General features: G+C 40.4%; 2 protein-coding genes across 3 annotated transcripts in view; one reads left to right on the top strand and one right to left on the bottom strand.

Moving 5' to 3' along the window:
* taok3a (TAO kinase 3a) overlaps positions 1 to 6,484 on the bottom strand; it is a 71,310-nt gene extending 64,826 nt beyond the window's left edge. The window contains 1 exon segment of the mRNA XM_043238403.1: positions 6,287 to 6,484. The gene's annotated coding sequence lies outside the window, so the exon portion shown is untranslated.
* A 3,055-nt stretch (positions 6,485 to 9,539) lies between these two features.
* suds3 (SDS3 homolog, SIN3A corepressor complex component) lies at positions 9,540 to 17,494 on the top strand. Of its 2 annotated transcripts, none has more exons than XM_043238405.1 (12): positions 9,540 to 9,767; positions 11,633 to 11,702; positions 11,815 to 11,870; positions 12,142 to 12,213; positions 12,329 to 12,348; positions 12,428 to 12,584; positions 13,326 to 13,421; positions 13,637 to 13,698; positions 14,089 to 14,110; positions 14,234 to 14,339; positions 16,168 to 16,252; positions 16,597 to 17,494. In XM_043238405.1, the coding sequence occupies exons 1-12, from the start codon at positions 9,656 to 9,658 to the stop codon at positions 16,693 to 16,695; spliced, it is 957 nt and encodes a 318-aa protein (XP_043094340.1). In that variant the 5' UTR covers positions 9,540 to 9,655; the 3' UTR covers positions 16,696 to 17,494. The 2 variants fall into 2 exon arrangements, with proteins under 2 accessions (XP_043094340.1, XP_043094339.1); XM_043238404.1 differs by having other exon boundaries at positions 9,543 to 9,767; positions 14,089 to 14,134.
* The last annotated feature ends 6 nt before the right edge of the window (positions 17,495 to 17,500 follow it).

Below are 17,500 nucleotides of genomic sequence, written 5' to 3' on the forward strand. Positions count from 1 at the left end.
CATCTACGTCTCTTTCTATCATCCATCCACATCTCTCTCTATCTATCCATCCATCCATCCATATCTCTATATCTATCTATCCATCCATCCACATCTCTCTCTATCCATCCATCCATCTATATCTCTACATCTCTCTCTATATATCTCTATACATCTATATCTATCCATCTGTCTACGTCTCTCTCTATCCATCCATCCATCTACATCTCTTTCTATCATCCATCCACATCTCTCTCTATCTATCCATCCATCTATATCTCTACATCCCTCTCTATACATCTATATCTATCTCTACATCTATCCATCCATCTATATCTACATCTCTCTCTATATATCTCTATCTATACACACACCAGTTACCTATTGTCAAATGTTAATGCTGTATATGCTCTGTTTGACCAATTGTCGTTTGTTTAATATTGCAAAAAAAAAGCTCCCGTAAAATGAACAGTCATTCTTCTAGGACGTGTAGTTAGTTTAGCTATTGTATTAAATCCAGCGCACAGCTGTGATATTATTTGAATTAGACTAAACAGCCTATAGCTACGCTGACGTTAGACACACTAACGTTTACTGAGATTACAATAAAAAATAATCATTTCTTTTATCATTCTGCTGTCGTGTGGTTTCGTAAAAGCCTTAAGCCACGCTCGCAAAATTCATTTAAAGTAACATCTCTATCACTTAAACTCCTGAATGATGCTATAAACTGCGTGTCCTCGCTGCTTGCTGCACATCAGATGGGTGAAGCGGAGGGCTTCGGGACGGGGGCGTGGGGGCTATTTATAGAACACAACTCATTACCTCACGCTCTCTTCACATCCACAGAGCTGTCCGTCAAACTGAGAGAAACAGGGGCCTGACGCAAAACACACCGGCGTACACGCACGCTAAATATTTACATATTTATTTTTAGATTGCGCGCGTTAACAGAGAGGACGCCGCTCGTCTCGATGCGTTCTGTCTGCCTCCGAACGCGCCTCACTGATTGGATCGCCGAAGAGTTTGTACCCCGTTTACAGCAGCCCTGAGACGGAGGGCCACGGGAGGAGAGACAGAAGACACAAGACATGCACGTGAACAAAGAGTTTCTCCACCGTGTGCGTGCACGCATGCATATGAGAAATATGTCACAGAGAACTACAAACAACTCTTTCACTAACCGTTAAACATAAAACATTTTTTTTTAAAAAGATATGACAATGCAACCTGAGAAAAACCAAAGAGGTATCAGTTTGTTAGAAATATTAGACCATGCAAATAAAATCTAGTTAACAAAAGCATTATTTTTCAGCTTTGAACACACACACACACACACACTATTTACTGCATCACAACTGATCAGCAAACCTGAAGCATGTATTATTTTTCGTCTTTTTAAAATGAATTAGCGCTGATGAATGATTGATCGTATCGAAAATAAAAGCTTTTGCTTACAGATTGTGTGCATGTGTACTGTGCATATGTGAATACAAAACACAGAGTGCAATACACATAAATATTTAATATATAAACATTTTTCTTAAACGTATGCACATGCGTGCGTTTGTATTCGTATATACACATAGCAAATATACTCAGCACGCACACATATTATAAAAAATAAAATGCAATTTGCCATCTGACAGCACTAAAACGAATGCTTTCATTTAACAAGTATGCATTAACATGCTTTAAAGTGACAGTAAAGACTACAAATAAATGACGTTCTTTTCTATTCTATACCCAGAGATAAAGACATAACTTGATATATTCAACTTCTGGGACATTTTCAGTGCACTACTATATTTTCCAGTTTATTTTTTCCATGCAAAACTATTTTTTTGGGTGGCAGAAACTAGTTTGGCCTATTAACAACTATTTATCGCATTTTTGATCTTATTCCCAGCACAGCATTTATCCCCCCCCCCGGGAGCGTGACCCAGAGAGCCACCGTACCGTGACAGGCTTCTACTGTGAGCGTGTAAAGGGGCTACGGTCGACATCGGTAACCGAATCCACCGGAGCAAGGCAATTACCTAAAGCATCGGCGGCGAGTGTCTTTCACGAGTTTCGCAAAGCTTTCGACGCGCTCATTATCATCTCTGCGCACCGGCGAGGAAAGCGCGTAATCTTGAGCGGCGTTCTTCTCCGAGGCTCGCCGAAGCTGATCACGACTGATGGCAGAGGTTTAATTTTTAATGCGCTTTCCAACCGGGCCGTAGACTCTAGAGCCGGGCCCGTCTGACTCCCATCCTGATGCATTTTTCAACAGAGACGTTGAGCTCCGAGAGCCGAGGACAAACAAAAAAAGTTCGGTCCCAGAAGACAACGGGAGCCGAGGGACATGGGCACATCTAAACGCGAGCAAACGAACACTGACGACGAACGCGCAGCAGAAACGCTGACAAACTATTAGCGTGCAAGCGACCAGACGTCGGCCTGAAACATAACTCTACTGTACACCCAAGAGAAAGCATTAGAAGTAGATGCTGCTTTCTCATCAATGGGGGAAATTTAACAAGCGTGGCTTTTTGGTCGTCTTGCATCCCGAGGCAACAAGGAATTAGACGAGCTTCGGTCTGGATGACCTGAGAAAAGACGACGCCGACCCCAGGGCAACATGGAAAACTACCAAATTTTGCTTAAATCGCGGCATCTTTCAAGTTAACAGCGTGTAAATTGCACCAAACTGCATGATTGAAACTGCAGCTACTTCGCGATGTGAAAAGTAATCTTCTTTCTTCTCTCGATCATTATTTATACACTAGACTTCATTGAACCGGTTTTCTGAACGAAATCGATAAATCGACATTTAAAATAAATTTTCATTAAATCAAAAAGGTGTCGATAAAGACTTTTTACGTTGTAAAAATATTTTAAAAGATTTTTAATGAGCCCAAACTTTTAAACAGGAGAAATACGGCGCTTTTGATTGAAACCTTTAGCAGATATTAAAAAGGAATTCATAAATATCGCCTAAAATTGGTTTTAGTTTTAGTGGTTTATTTGAAATGCATTCAAACAAAGCAGTACTACAATGAATTTATAAATCAAGCATTATATTGCATTGACCAGAAAACAATTTATAACAAAAGCAGCGTTGCCTCATTCTCTTTTAACACCGTCGCGGTGGATCTACAGCAAGAAGACGGTCTTTCAGAACCAGTTAGTTAAACTTCTGACACTTTCATAACCACAACAGCTATCAGAATAACACCAGAGCAGCCGAACGGACATTTGAGGTTTACTGAGCACAGAAAAGCAAGAACAACGAGGCCATGCTCGTCATGCATTTAAATCTGCGTGTCGTGTGCTCGCCTGTGTGCCTTTCTGGCAGAAAAGCTACGGGGCAGCTAGACCGGAGTAAATAATTAAGGTCAAAGGTCCCCTGAGGACAGAAATCATTCTATGTGGTGAACCTAACAGAACAGAACCGAAAAGAGGAGTTTAAACTTGAAGTTTTGCGAGCTGAAGTCCGCAGTAAAAGAATTGATTGGGCATGCATTATAACACGGGCAGAGCGGTCCGCGAGGTTTAATCAGCGGCGCTAATTATAACGAGCCGGGTGTTTTTCAGGCCGCTCTCCGACTCCCAGCGCTTCCATCAAAGGAGCGACGGAGGGCAAGTCGGTTCAGAAACAGCACTCGACGAATACGGTCAACTCGTTTGAAGCTGCTGCATCGTTAACTCGTACTTTAGGGGAGCTGAGATTAGTTGAGATTTGGCGGGCTGGAGTCCACGCAGAGGCCAGGAAAAGACTCGGGAGCACCTTCAGATCCGCAACGGACACGTTTACAAGCTCTGCACGAGAGAAAAGACACGAGATGCGTGTATATATATGGTGTGGTGTATATACGGTGATCGGGTTTCGTGGTGTGCGTGTCTGAACGGAGCAGCGGCTTCAGCAACAAAGGCCTCGTCAAAAGCAGACGACAACACCCATATACTACTACATTTACACAAAGACCGCCCTTCTTTTACTACCAAATTTGTTTTAAGTGCAAGAGGTCAAACTGCAAACCCATTGATGTTTATCCGCCGTAAAACTGAAGACGGCATGCATTTGGAAATCTTACTCGTGATGTGATAAAACCGACGAGTTCTTTAGCCACAACAAAAATTTTTTTTTTTTTTTAAAAGCAGCATTTTGGTATGCCTCCAAAATCGGAAAACATATCTGATTGGTTCACATTATAAATAGAGATACATTTAATTTAGATAGTAAAGTCACAATTATAACTCATCAAAAAAACAAAAAACAACCGTAAATAACACTGGTGCTTTACAAAACTATTTTATCCGAAAGTGAAAATGCGTTTCCGTTTCAGCTGAACTTAAGATAGAGTGGAATGATATTTCCACAAATTATATCTAGTGTTGGGCAATGATTAATTAATAAGCAAATTATTAATTAATAAACAAAAATAATATAAAATAATAAAAAAATAATTTTATATATATATATATATATATATATATATATATATATATATATATATATATATATATATATATATATATATATATATATATATATATATATATATGTATATATATCTATATCTATATATATTATTAAAATATTTATTATTATTATTAAAAATATATGTAAATACTGTGTCTGTGTACAAATACATACACAAAGTATTTACATATATATTTATATATATATATATATATATATATATATATATACACACTTTTTATATTATTATTAAAAAATATATATGTAAATACTGTGTGTGTATGTATGTATGTGTATATGTGTGTATATATATATATATATATATATATATATATATATATATATATATATATATATATATATATATATATATATATATATATATATACATACACACATACACACAGAGAGAGAGAGAGACAGAGAGAGAGAGAACACATCTTATTTCTATAGACATTTACACAGTACACACTTGTATTATGTACACAAAACCTTTTATTTTGGATGCAATTAATCATGATTAACCGCTTTCCAGCAATAATTATATTGCATTAATAAATTATTAAATTAGGTTACATTACCTGCCACATATTTAGTAAAAATATCACCCAAATCTCCGACCAGGACATAAAACGAACAGAAAATAGAGGCAAACACCGCGACAGCAACATTAGAACCGGTCGGTGCTGAAACTGATAACACGGACAGACAAGTGCTGCTCCTGGAATGAAAACATGATTCTCCACGCAATTCATTTAGGAACGTCCCGGTTACCAAACACTCAGCAATCAGATAAGAGCTTCTATAAAAGAGAGAGAGCAGTAAACCCTTAATCATTGATTCAGACTCACAACTGTCCCAGAGTTCCCCGGCTTGACGATAAACTCACTAAAGAGTCCAACTTAAAACAACTAGAGAAACCCTGGATTAAGTCCTTTGATCGAAGGAAGGAAAATACTCACTTTATTATTATGCTACCAATCATAAAAGCACGGCGAATGCTACATTTAATACGTAAATACTGTCTGATTTATCTGCTACCATTTTTTTTTATATTTAAAAATATATTTAAAATTAATATGCATGCCATGCATGAAGATGTTTACCCGAGCATTTCTGAACAAAATATAAGATTAGATAAGTGATCAAAATTAATATTTTTCAACCAGTATTTTTTTTGAAATTATTATTGCTGAAGCATCACTTAATAAAGAGTAAAATAATAATAATAATAATAATAATAATAATAATAATAATAATAGTGACTTTTTCTGACTTTTGGCATTAATCACTAATAGCAATATATTTTTAAATATTTTAAAACTAAATAAAATATTTAGAAAAAGAAAAAAAATACACGTTTTGTGCAAGAAGAAAAAAAAATTAAACTTAAAAAAAAAAATTCACTTCACTTCCACTCCCAGGATGTGCGTGCAGCTGAGATGTTAAGCGAATAATTAAAACAGAAAACAGAAGTGCTTATGACTATACCTCATTACATGACGTGTTCCTCTAAATTTTGTGAATCGATTCTTTCAAACGGTTCATTTAAATGATTCGGCGTTTCTCTTTTTCTGCTTGCATTAGTATCATCTCTTGACAAGAGCTACACGAGTCGGTTCTCGGCGGTTCACCAGATCATTAGAAACCGAAGCTGTCGCGCAAAGACGGTGCGGGGAGTTCACTCAAGAACCGCTCGGAGCGCCGCCGGGTTCCACTGAACCGATTCGACCAACAAGAACGATTCAGTCGGAGTTTGAACAATTCATCACGACCAAAACGCACTTATTTCTGTAAAACACAAATAAAGGCGACGGACGGCGCCCAAAAAAACTGTACCTTCATCCTCAGGGAGAGACGTTTCTATCCCTCGCTCTTCATGACCGTAAACTTCATCCGACAGAATAAACGCTGCAAGTGTGTGTGAAAGAGACGCGCGGCTTAAAATAGCTCCACGAGGAGCGGGGGCTGAAGGGGGAAAGAGCCAAGGACGCGCACGAACAGCCCGACACGACACCTCTCTGAATGCAGCATGCATTAAACTGGACGCGCTTTCGTTTTAACGACCGACGTGCGGCTTTACGTCGGTCACGCGCGAATAACGCTTCTGGCGCGCTCCTTTTTTTTTTTAACGGGTCCGTGCGCTCTCGACCTGATATGAACATATCGAGGATTTGCAGAGGAAGCGAAAGTTTGGGTGGCACACGGCTGAACGGTTAGATCAGCCTCGCGCCGTTTAAATTAAAAAGAAACCCGTCCGGATATCTGCGCCGAACGACTTTGGGTCGCGTTTCTTTTTTCTGTGTGTGTGTGTTTTGCATGACTTCGAAATGAACGCGCGCGGACGGATGCGCGTCGCGCGAAGCCTCTGACAGCTCCGTCCGCGAAACCCGCGGCGGCGCAACGAACGACAGCCACTGACCTCTTTTCCGCGGAGAGCTCGGGGGCCGAACGCGGCGACCCGAAAACACCTAGTCCAGCCGGAAACGGGGCGCTCTACGCGTCTCGTCGGCCCATGTTCGCCCGTCTGTTTCGGACTTCCTGGATGAACAGCCGCGCGCGCGTAAAGCGAAGTTCATTAACGCGATGCACGCGCGCGCGGAAATAAACGCACGACCGCGCCACGAAGCAGCACTTTTTTTTTCTTTTTTTTCTTTTTACACCCGATCTAGAACAAGCCCAGTCTTTACGGGGGCGCATATCCAGCAAGCGGGGTTAAAAAGAAAAATAGCGCTCGTTACCTTTTGCTTTTTTAAAAAAACCAAGCACGAAATAAAGTGTTGAAATGCCATAATTTCACAATTCCGAGCTTGTTCCTTAAATGATTTCTGTAACAGCTTAAATGCATGTGAAATAATACTTTTACAGCTTTTTTTTTTTTTTTACAGTTTAAGACATATTTGTTTATGATGGAAATTAGAAGCGACAAGAAAGCAGTCTTTGACTTTGTGGCAAAAAATGTCAACAATTTGAAGGGTTCGTGATATAAAGGAGCTTTAGATGTGTTTAACAAAGCTCGTGTGTGCATGTGTGTGTGTGTGTGGGCTAACTTTACAAATAACACTTGCAGGTTGACCTATGAAGCATTTCAGGAATATTTTAATAACGTTAATCGACTTAAAGCACGACATGCGCGTTAAAAGCATGCGTTTTTGGGCAGACCGGCTTCAATATAAACTCTTTTTCGTCTAGGGAGAACGTTTTGAAACTTGCAGGGTGTTTTTATGTAACGTTGAAAGGTCTAGGCTCTTGATAGGCTTACGTTTTTGTTTTGCGGGTTCGTTAAAAGCGCACGTCTGCGTTCCCGAAAGCGTCGCGCGACACAAAACCACGCCGCGTTGAGTGTAAACAAACGCGATGTATCGCCGTAGTAAAAACGTTGCACTTTACGGAGGTTCAGGGGAAATCAATCGAGCGCGGAGAGGAGAGCGGCGACACCAGATACGATAAAGACGCGTTTAATTAACAAATGCAAAACGCTCCCGCGAGGCGAAACTGAGTAGCCGACAAAGACGCAGTGAATGTGCATGCATAGAAAAAAAAAACGGCCTTACCGAGTCAGCGAAGCTTTATCTCTAACCCAGGTTCAACTCCATAGAAGTCCGGTTATAAGCGAATGTCTTCAGGCGCGCGAGCGGCGGACGGAACAAGCCCCCCTTTAATTCTCCCGCAGCCGTGGCGAGGTGGGATGCCGAGGGGGATCAACTTCCAAACTCATCGCGAGCGGAGCTCCGACGCCTGACAACGCGTCAACCCGTTTTATTTTCGACAGGCGTCACGGCCATCTCTCCCGTCGGCGCGATGCGGGTGGTGGTGGTGGTGGGGAGGAGGAGGGAAGGAAATAAAAAACCGTCCGCGCAGCTCGCGATGCGATATCCGGCGTCGAAGCCGACAGAGAGCCGCGCGACGCTTTCCCGAGTCCGTCGTACCTGCTGCGAGGTACGGCGCCGATGAACGATCTCTCCGGTCGAGCGGCTCGGGACTCCACGGCGCCGCCTGCCGGTCGAGCGGGGGACTGCTCGTCGACACACAATAGACGCGACGCGTCCCCGAGAAAACGCTGCGATAAGATCATAATCTAGCCTAATGGTGATTAGTTCGGATGGCCGGTCAGCGTAACATTTTGCGATATTTATGCGTGGCGTGTGTCTGACTGAACACGAGTCGGATGCATTTTTGCTCGCACTTACCGTAAGTTAGACACCTGTTATCTCGATCTGTGTATCTGACAGCTAACTGATCACTAAATATATATATATATGTAAAAATAGATGATGTTATAATAATAATTATTAGCTTTTATTATGATTAGCTACATGCAATTTGTATCAAGTTTCTAGTACAGGTCTGTAGTATTATTTGTCCTTTAATAGGCTATTAATATTATTATTATTAATTTATTAACCTATTATTTCTTGCAGCAGAAGCAATAGTAGTAGTTTTTGCAACACAATAATTTAAAAACGAATATATATATATATATATATATATATATATATATATATATATATATATATATATATATATAAGTGATACTGACTTATCAAAAAAATGTAGAAAACGTGTATTAGAAATAGGCTATTTCATACACTAGCCTACATCAAGCTTGTAAAAAAAATGTCAATAATCCAAGAATGGTGACAAACATTCACAAAAACAATGACTACATGACGAATATATGAACTTTGCACAATGAATGAAATGCGTTCCTATTCAAGCCGGTATGTGGGATGGAAAAAGGAAAAGTGTACATTCGAATCTATTACTATTACAGACACACAAACGTACTAAATTATAAATAAGCGTGTATTGTCTATTTGTTTTCATATAGGCATTAATACGCTTACCTGACCGAGACAATAGTGCATGGTGATTGAAGTGTTTAGTCTTCAGTCAAGTTCAGAAAATATTTTTGTTCCTTAACTGATATTAACAACAATACATTTGAAACGCGTAGAGACCTCTCTCTCTCTCTCCCTCTCCCCCTCTCTCTCTCTCTTCCCATTTCTTCATTCCCTTATGTCATACTTGCGCATCAGCTGCTCAAACTACATTCCCCGTCATGCATTGCTCGAACGCCTCCGCCAATCAGAATCCTCGGCCTACCCTCCATTGAAAAAAAACGGACTCGAGTCGATACCGAAAACGTTGTCGGTGCGGCGCGATTGTTTACACATAGGCCTATCATCATTTTTTTGAATATAATAAATGGCCTCGACTTTACTCTCACCCATGGTGGATTATTATAACGACGAGGAAGAGCTAGACAGCGTGGATGAAGACGAAGATCGCAGTTTCAGAGGCAGAGACTCGGAAGAAGGTGATTGCGCACGATAATTTACATTTATTTACCTCTTAAACTCCTTCGTTTGCGTTTTACGGATTGAGAGACGAGTTTAATTCGCAAATGGGCGCAAATAGGTTGGTAATGAAACGCTGCCTCTGTTGTACATGTGTGTTTTCTGCTTAATGTTATTGCATAGCTCGCTGACTTTTTCGCCACATCCTAGGGGTCGTTAAATGCACATATCGATATTTGAAACCTAAATGATGTCCGTGTGAGCTTTTCACCTCATAACGGCCGGGCGTTTTCTCACAGTTGCACGTTTTATGTGATTTCCAGCTTGTTGATAAATAGTTAGCGGTTAGCACGCGCCAGGAAGCATATAACGTTAAGCTAGGTTTTGTTGTTGTTGTTGTTTTCCTACACGTAGACTCAAAATCAGGTTCACCATGCACCATGTTTTTTATCAAATAGATGATTTATGGTGGTAAAGTGTGGTTGGAGTTGACCTCCGCTCGGTTAGCATAGTCATAAACACATAAGAGACCAGACCGATGAAGGGACATCAAGCTCCAGGTCGTGCATGGCATCATCTTTCATAAAAAGATTTCAGTAGTTAAGTTATAATATCACATCAAATGGGATAACAAACTGTGTATGTGCACCCATGCAGAGAAATAGAAGTATACCATTTTCATATTTGTCAGATAATAACTGAAAAACTCATGTAATTATTTATTTTATTGAAGTAAAGTGACAGAGAATCTGGTATTACACACTAGGGCTTTTTTCTTTTAGTTCCCCAAAGGTTTTTGGTGACGTGAAAACGGTGGCTTTAAAACTAATGTTATATAAGTTGTGTTATATGTATTGCGCATCGTGGCTTAATATTAATGTTAAAACTGCAAATCTCTCTTTATATGCAGCGTCTGTGCATCGGTTACAATGAAGCATCGAAACGGTGAATAAAAGAAGCGTTTAAAATGGAATTTTCCCATTCATCCGTATATGGAAATTATAAACAAAAAATGCAGCTTAATGCTAAATTGTCATCTAAGCTGTCCTTCGACTATCTTGAAAATAAAATCAGAAATGTTTAATCCAAGATCAAATGGTATGTCGTCAGTCTAAAAGAAATCATGGTCAAGTCTGCATTTATTATATACATTTATTAAATAGCTGTTTTGTAATGTCACAGCCTACATTTAAAATGTTATTTATTTCTATGAAAGTCTTCAGTGTCACATGATCCTTGAGAAATTATTCTAATATGCTGATTTTATGAACAAGAAACATTTCTTCTTCTTATTATTATTATTATTATCAATGTTGTGCTACATAATAGTTTTGTGGAAACTGAGGTGCACTTTTTTTATTTTCCTCAGCATTCTTTGATGAGTTTGTACCTTTGATGAATTCTGTATTATTTTTGTAATATTTCCTGGATGAAAACAACTGTTTGAATGCAAACGTCTTTGTCTGTGTGGCTAGTTATCTCTTTATTAGTGCAGAAATGTGCGTGTGTGTTTGTTTAATATTTTTATATTTAAATATAGTCATTTAGCAGAATGTATAGTACAATATTATAATATTTAAATTGACCTTACGCTGACCAAAGTGCTGTACAAAAACAATTATAAAAACACAATGAAAAAGCAAATAATAAAATAGAGAAATCAAGTATAACAGGAAAGTCTATATAGCACAGCTTTCATAAAAAATTAGATGCTCCTCCATGTTTGTCCACTAGGTGGTGCTGTATTTGTGCACTTTAATAAATTGCATGGCGCCCCAAAAAGAGTTGACTGGGGTCAAGTTTGATCTTTTCGATTTCTTTCAAACCTCGCTCTATGCTATAGTTCCTAATTGATGTGCTTGTGTGTTGTTTGTTGTTATTGTAGACACAGAAGATGCCAGTGAAACCGATCTGGCCAAACACGACGAGGACGATTATGTTGAAATCAAAGAACAGTAAGCGATTCCTGCTACTTCAAACATATCGCGAGCCCTCTATAACGTGCGCGGTTTCCGCTTCCGGTTGCGTGTTACGAATTGAGACGCTGTGCTTGTGTCTTGATTTTAGGATGTATCAGGACAAGCTGGCATCCCTGAAAAGACAGCTACAACAGCTGCAAGAAGGTGACTGGAAACGCATGCATTCGCTGTATATGTAATAATAATTATTAGACACGCGCGGTTGGTTTTTGGAGGCAAGTTTAAATACAAAAGTGCACAGAAAACATGACTGATACAACTATTAGGGTATTGCACGTATATAAACTCACTTATCCCCATCAATCAGTTTTTTTGATTGTAGTTTGCAAGCATTTATCACCATGGTGACGGGTTACTCCTGTAATAAATGCACGTTAAAAAAAGTCTTCCATATCTATGCATTTTTTTTCTACAGGCACGCTGCAGGAGTACCAGAAGAGGATGAAGAAGCTTGATCAGCAGTACAAAGAGAGACTTCGTAACGCCGGTGAAGATGATTTATAATAAAGCCTGTCAATATTTCAAGATCCAACATTGCATTATTAACGCTTATCTTATTTCTGCATGTCCGTCCTTCTCCTCCCGTGTTTTTATCTCCTCAGACCTCTTTCTACAACTCGAGGTAAGCTGCGAGTTATGCATTTTACGCATGCGTTGGATTTATTGCTGCGACGGGTTAATTAACGTTAAATGTCTCGTAGACGGAGCAGGTGGAGAGGAACTACATCAAAGAGAAGAAAGCGGCGGTGAAAGAGTTCGACGATAAGAAAGTGGAACTGAAGGAGAATCTCATCGCGGAGCTGGAGGAGAAGAAGAAGATGATCGAGAACGAGAAATTAACTATGGAGCTGACGGGGGGTGAGAGAGAAAGAGATAGAGACGTGCGGCCGTTCCTAAAGTTTCTAATTTGTGTTAAAAGAAAGAAAACCCCCAAAACTCAGTCGTCATTTATTCCTTAAAAGCCATTCCAGACCTGAATCGCTTGTTTATTCTGCGGAGCGCAATAAGAAAATGTTTTTTATGCCCGTGCAGTGAACGCCAAGAGACGTATGTTTAAAACAAATACCTCGAAAGTGATAAAAACGCACGTTTCAGTTCTGATTTGTAAAAGCAGGCGGATCAGAGAGCGCCGGCCCCAAGAGGGCGATCACGGGCTCCTCAAAACGTCTTAAATGTACTTGTAGTTATGTTTCGAGAGGTCTTGGTTCAGGCACGGAGCAGAATTGCGTCGCAGCTTAACGTGACGATTATTATTTTTCAAAAGGCTGTGATTTAATTTAAATAAACGCGAGCTCTGCAGCGTTTCAGAGTCCGGCGGTGCGCTGCTTTGTGTTCTGCTATTTAATAACGCTGTTGTTTTACTACTTTTTATTTTATTTTTTGTATTAGCGGCTCGTACTGTTTTAGAGCACTTGCTATCGAGTTCTGATTACAATCGTTAATAAAAAGTCTCAAATTTGAGTTTAAAAATTGCGACCCTGTAACGATCAGTCGAAAGCCGCTGAAGAAGCTTTGAAAAGTTCTTATTGTTGTTTTTAATCGCTTGGCATGTTCCTTTAAACCCTGAACGTAGCTGGCTGTCTGTTTTATTGATTTTAGATTCCATGGAGATGAAACCTATTATGACCCGGAAGCTCCGGAGACGACCCAATGACCCTGTGCCTATTCCAGACAAGAGGAGAAAGCCTCCGCCTGATATCCTTAACACATCTGTAGAGACGGTGCACGTGCACCGGACACAAGAGCTCGTCTTCGATGCGTTTCTAGCGCTTTATTTAATTCGCGGTGCTAGTCAAACTCTTTGGCACCAAAAACAACGGAAAGCATGACCTTTAGCGCTAAACGGGCCGCTGTGCCTTTAAGAATTCATGATCTAAATGACGCAAACGGGCTTTCTTAACTCTCCCCACCTCAGTTAAACTATTTACTCACCGATGAACAGATCATGGAGGATCTAAGAACGTTAAACAAGGTAGGGTCACGTCTCGGCAAGGCTCGATTTTTATGACGCCCCATGTGCGCTAATCTTTTTGGCCTAATTCTCAGTGTGTGTCGGTCGAGTCGTAACGCACTCCGCAGGCTATGAGTTGAGGAAAAAGTGATTATTGAATCAAGATTTCATGACCTTGGCTTTAAAGGAAGGGTCTTTATCATTATTTTTTTCCCCCTAAAGACTCTATTAAGTAATAATAAAACTGATTTTTTTATTGTTTTATTGCTCAAAGTGATGCATGGGAAAATGCACATTATAATCGGCGATGAGAAGAAATGGTAAATGGATTAGAAAATAGGTTTTTTTTGACTAGCGTTGGATTTACTGCTGATTTCAAATCTTCCTTATTTGCTTTATTTCCTTTTATAGCTCAAATCTCCGAAAAGACCAGGTACGGACGTTTTGTCTTTTAGAGGTGATTTCCCACATACTTCGCCAGAAATTTCCCATCAGTTTATTTGAGCCGCAAAGGCTTTAAAGCGGACCGATAATGAATGCGTGCGATGTTTTCCAGCGTCCCCGTCTTCTCCGGAGCACCTCCCGTCGACTCCGGTGGACGCCCCGTCCCAGCGCTACGAGGCCCGGATAGAGGAGGGCAAGCTCTACTACGATAAGAGATGGTGAGCTTCTCGCTCTTTCCCGACCCCGGCTAATCGAGTGCTTCAGACGTGCATAGTGCATGTGTTTTAGCGGGGTTGAATCTAAACTCTGCAGGGCTCCGGCCCTCCAGGAATTGAGTTTGACAGCCCTGCTTTAAAGAGACGATAGACTTGCATCGAGGAAAATAACGGTGTAGTTACGGCTTCATGCTTGTCATCCAAACCCTGACTTTATGATTCCTGCAACACCTTAAAGCCTTACGAAATCTCACAGTCACTCTTAGTATCTGTACTGACCACAAGATGGAGCAATCGTCCTTCTGATATTTATAATATAGTTACATAAAGCCACAGCTGGACTGAATTGAGACGAGACCGACTTAAAGCATGCATCTGTCTGTAATAATTGATCTGTGTATTCTGTTTGTCTGCATGTTGTTCTGTCGTACCGTTTTTGCTCTGTTTATCTGTAGTTCTATGCATCTGTCTAATAATCACAGAGGCTCGTTTGTATGCATCACTTTTTACAAATTTGTCTAATGATCGTTGCATTGAAGCCACACGGCATATAAGGACGTTCTTAAGCATGTAGCAGCGTTTTATTGTGTAATACAATAATAATTTAATATCTCCGCTATTAGTTATTCGAGTAGCTTTGCGTTCGTGAGGTTGTGCGTGCGATGCAGCTTCAGGATTCGGGTCATGCATTGCAAACACGGTATTTACCGCCATCTGTCTCGTGATATTTAATAATGTAAACATCGTGGACGTGACACGCACGCTATATATATATATATATATCTGTATTTCATTGTTTGCGTGATCATGGAAGCTTGTGGTTTAGGATGAGGTCTGAAGATTACTCCGTCTTGTTCGCTCGTGACATTAAACGTCAGGAGTGCCTCTGGATTTTTATGAGTGTGTCAGCATGCATTCATCCAGCCGTGCCCTTTAGACAGTGGGCCGCCGCGGCTTTCAGCGGTGCAATCCAACCGGAACATGCGTGCGCGGATGAGGAGAGAGCGAGCGGAGGAGGAAATGCGGTCCGGGGTGATCCCGCGGGCGTTAAACGTATAATGTTGCATGTACATTAAACGCGGTTTTATTCCGCTTTTTAATAACGAGTGGAGAGTCATGCAACTTTCCCAGAGGAGGTTGAAGCCACGGGCCGCTTTCGCTCCGTGTTTTAAGAGATGACAAGCTCTCCCTCTCTAATTAGTGGCGTTCGCTAAGGCAGCCGTCGCTGTTGCGTTGCTTTCGTGCCCGCAGCAAAATAAATCGTCGTCTACTTGACTCGTAAAAAGTGAGTTTGCGGTCAGTGCTGAATGTGATGTAACGAAAAGAACGGCGACTCTTCAAAACCTTTTTTTCGTCCCCTAAAAGGGTTTTACCCGCCTCGTGATTGTAATCTTGCGTTTGAGTTTAATGCAATATGTGTAGAAATTCTCTTTCTACTTGGCAACCCTTTTTTTCAAGGATGCTGCGTTTTAAAATAAATGAGTAAAAATAGTCGTTCATGCTCGCTCTCTAAACCATATACAGTTATTGCACATTGCATTAAGACCTTTCTACTGACTAATAACCAGAATGTGACTTATTTGCAGAATATCCAGGTAATAGATAAGTGCGCTACTGCGTGTAGAAGCTGGTATCTCTTCCTATTATTGCGTGCAAAATTTCATGCATGTGAGAAAATGATGACAGAATGATCATTTTTGGGAAACCTCGAAGCCTAAATATTGCTTTTCGGAGGCGGGGGATAAGCTGGAGCACGCCCCTAAAGGGAATTTTCTCTTAATGGTCTTTCAGTCTAGAGGATCTCAAATGACCAGTGCTGTTATTGTTTCAGGTACCATAAAAGCCAAGCAATCTATCTGGAGTCCAAGGAGAACACCAAGATCAGCTGTGTCATCAGCTCTTTGGGGACCAATGAGGTTTGTGTCTGATTCTGTCCTCCGATTGGTGCTAAACAAATGACTGTGCTCTTCAAACTAATGGGCTGCTCAGAGGGGGAATAAACAGCAGGTTATTGAGATCGTCCCGAGCTAGGAGAGGAAAATTCTCATTTAGTCGCCGCCGTTTATTGTCATCTGCGTCCGTGTCAAATTGCACGAGGATGTAGCTTTCGTCTCATTTGCATGCTTTTATAACGCCAGCGTCGGTGCAACGCCGCATAGATCCGGACTTTTAGCGGCTTTGGAGCACAAATCAGTGTTTGGGCTTCGTTTGGACGCGGGGAGAAGGTGCGGGATGAATACTCGAGTGCTTTGTCTTGCAGATCTGGGTGAGAAAGACAAGCGACAGCACGAAGATGAGGATCTATTTAGGGCAGCTGCAACGAGGGGCCTTCATCATTCGACGCCGATCAGCAGCATAGATGTCCTGTGTGTGTGTGTGTGTGTGTGTGTGTGTGTGTGTGCGTGTGTGTGTTGTTTTTTTTTTTAAACATTTTAAAGCTCTTCCTGTTTTACCAAGTCAGCTTCTACATGTTTAAGCATGAACTCTCCTCTGTCTCTCATCTTATTTTTCTATAACTCTCACGCGTATGGTATAGATATTACCAAAGTACATCATGAAATGTCACTTCTCTTTTTTTTCATGTTTGCCTTTTTCTTCTCTATGAACTTTGCATTGTATGTGTAACGCGGTCTCAATGTCTGAGGTAAGGCTAAGGCTTTGCTGTTTGCTTTCAAAGAGCTCTGTACAGTGAAGACAACCAATACATTTCTATTACCAGTGAGGCATCTTATTTAGTTGGTTTTTTTTTTTCTTTGATGCGTAACGCCACCAACTATTCTCCCCATGCATTTGAAAATGTACAGGATTTCAAATTACTTTGCTAGTTTTAATTTTGTATTCAGGTGAATATTAAATAAATTTGGCTCAAACAGTACAAAACGACGTTTACTTCTTCAGAATTGTTTGTGGATTTCCCCTCCGTTAACAGTCGACCTTGTTTTTAAATAATGCCCGTTCTTGCATGCATAATCAAAAGCATTTTTATGTTCCTGGCAGAAGCTTTAAAAAAAACAAGCAAGCAAGCAAGCAAATATTGGCGGGTTTCTTAGAAGTTTGCCATGAATATAGGTATACTAACGTCAGAGCTCAGGATTTGTATTATTTTTAGAGTGCATGCTGTTTATATTCTAATATTGATTAAAAAGTTACAAAATTAATCGCTT

Source organism: Puntigrus tetrazona, chromosome 5 (genome assembly GCF_018831695.1).
Source record: "Puntigrus tetrazona isolate hp1 chromosome 5, ASM1883169v1, whole genome shotgun sequence".
In the NCBI taxonomy this organism is placed as follows: domain Eukaryota; kingdom Metazoa; phylum Chordata; class Actinopteri; order Cypriniformes; family Cyprinidae; genus Puntigrus; species Puntigrus tetrazona.

What these genes read in the sequence shown, in the direction of transcription:
- suds3 (XM_043238404.1), top strand. Translation starts at nt 9,656, where the DNA reads ATGGCCTCGACTTTACTCTCACCCATGGTGGATTATTATAACGACGAG. An exon ending in GGACGTTTTGTCTTTTAGAG is followed by an intron (nt 14,135 to 14,233) that starts GTGATTTCCCAC and finishes GATGTTTTCCAG; the next exon opens with CGTCCCCGTCTTCTCCGGAG. An exon ending in GCTCTTTGGGGACCAATGAG is followed by an intron (nt 16,253 to 16,596) that starts GTTTGTGTCTGA and finishes TTTGTCTTGCAG; the next exon opens with ATCTGGGTGAGAAAGACAAG.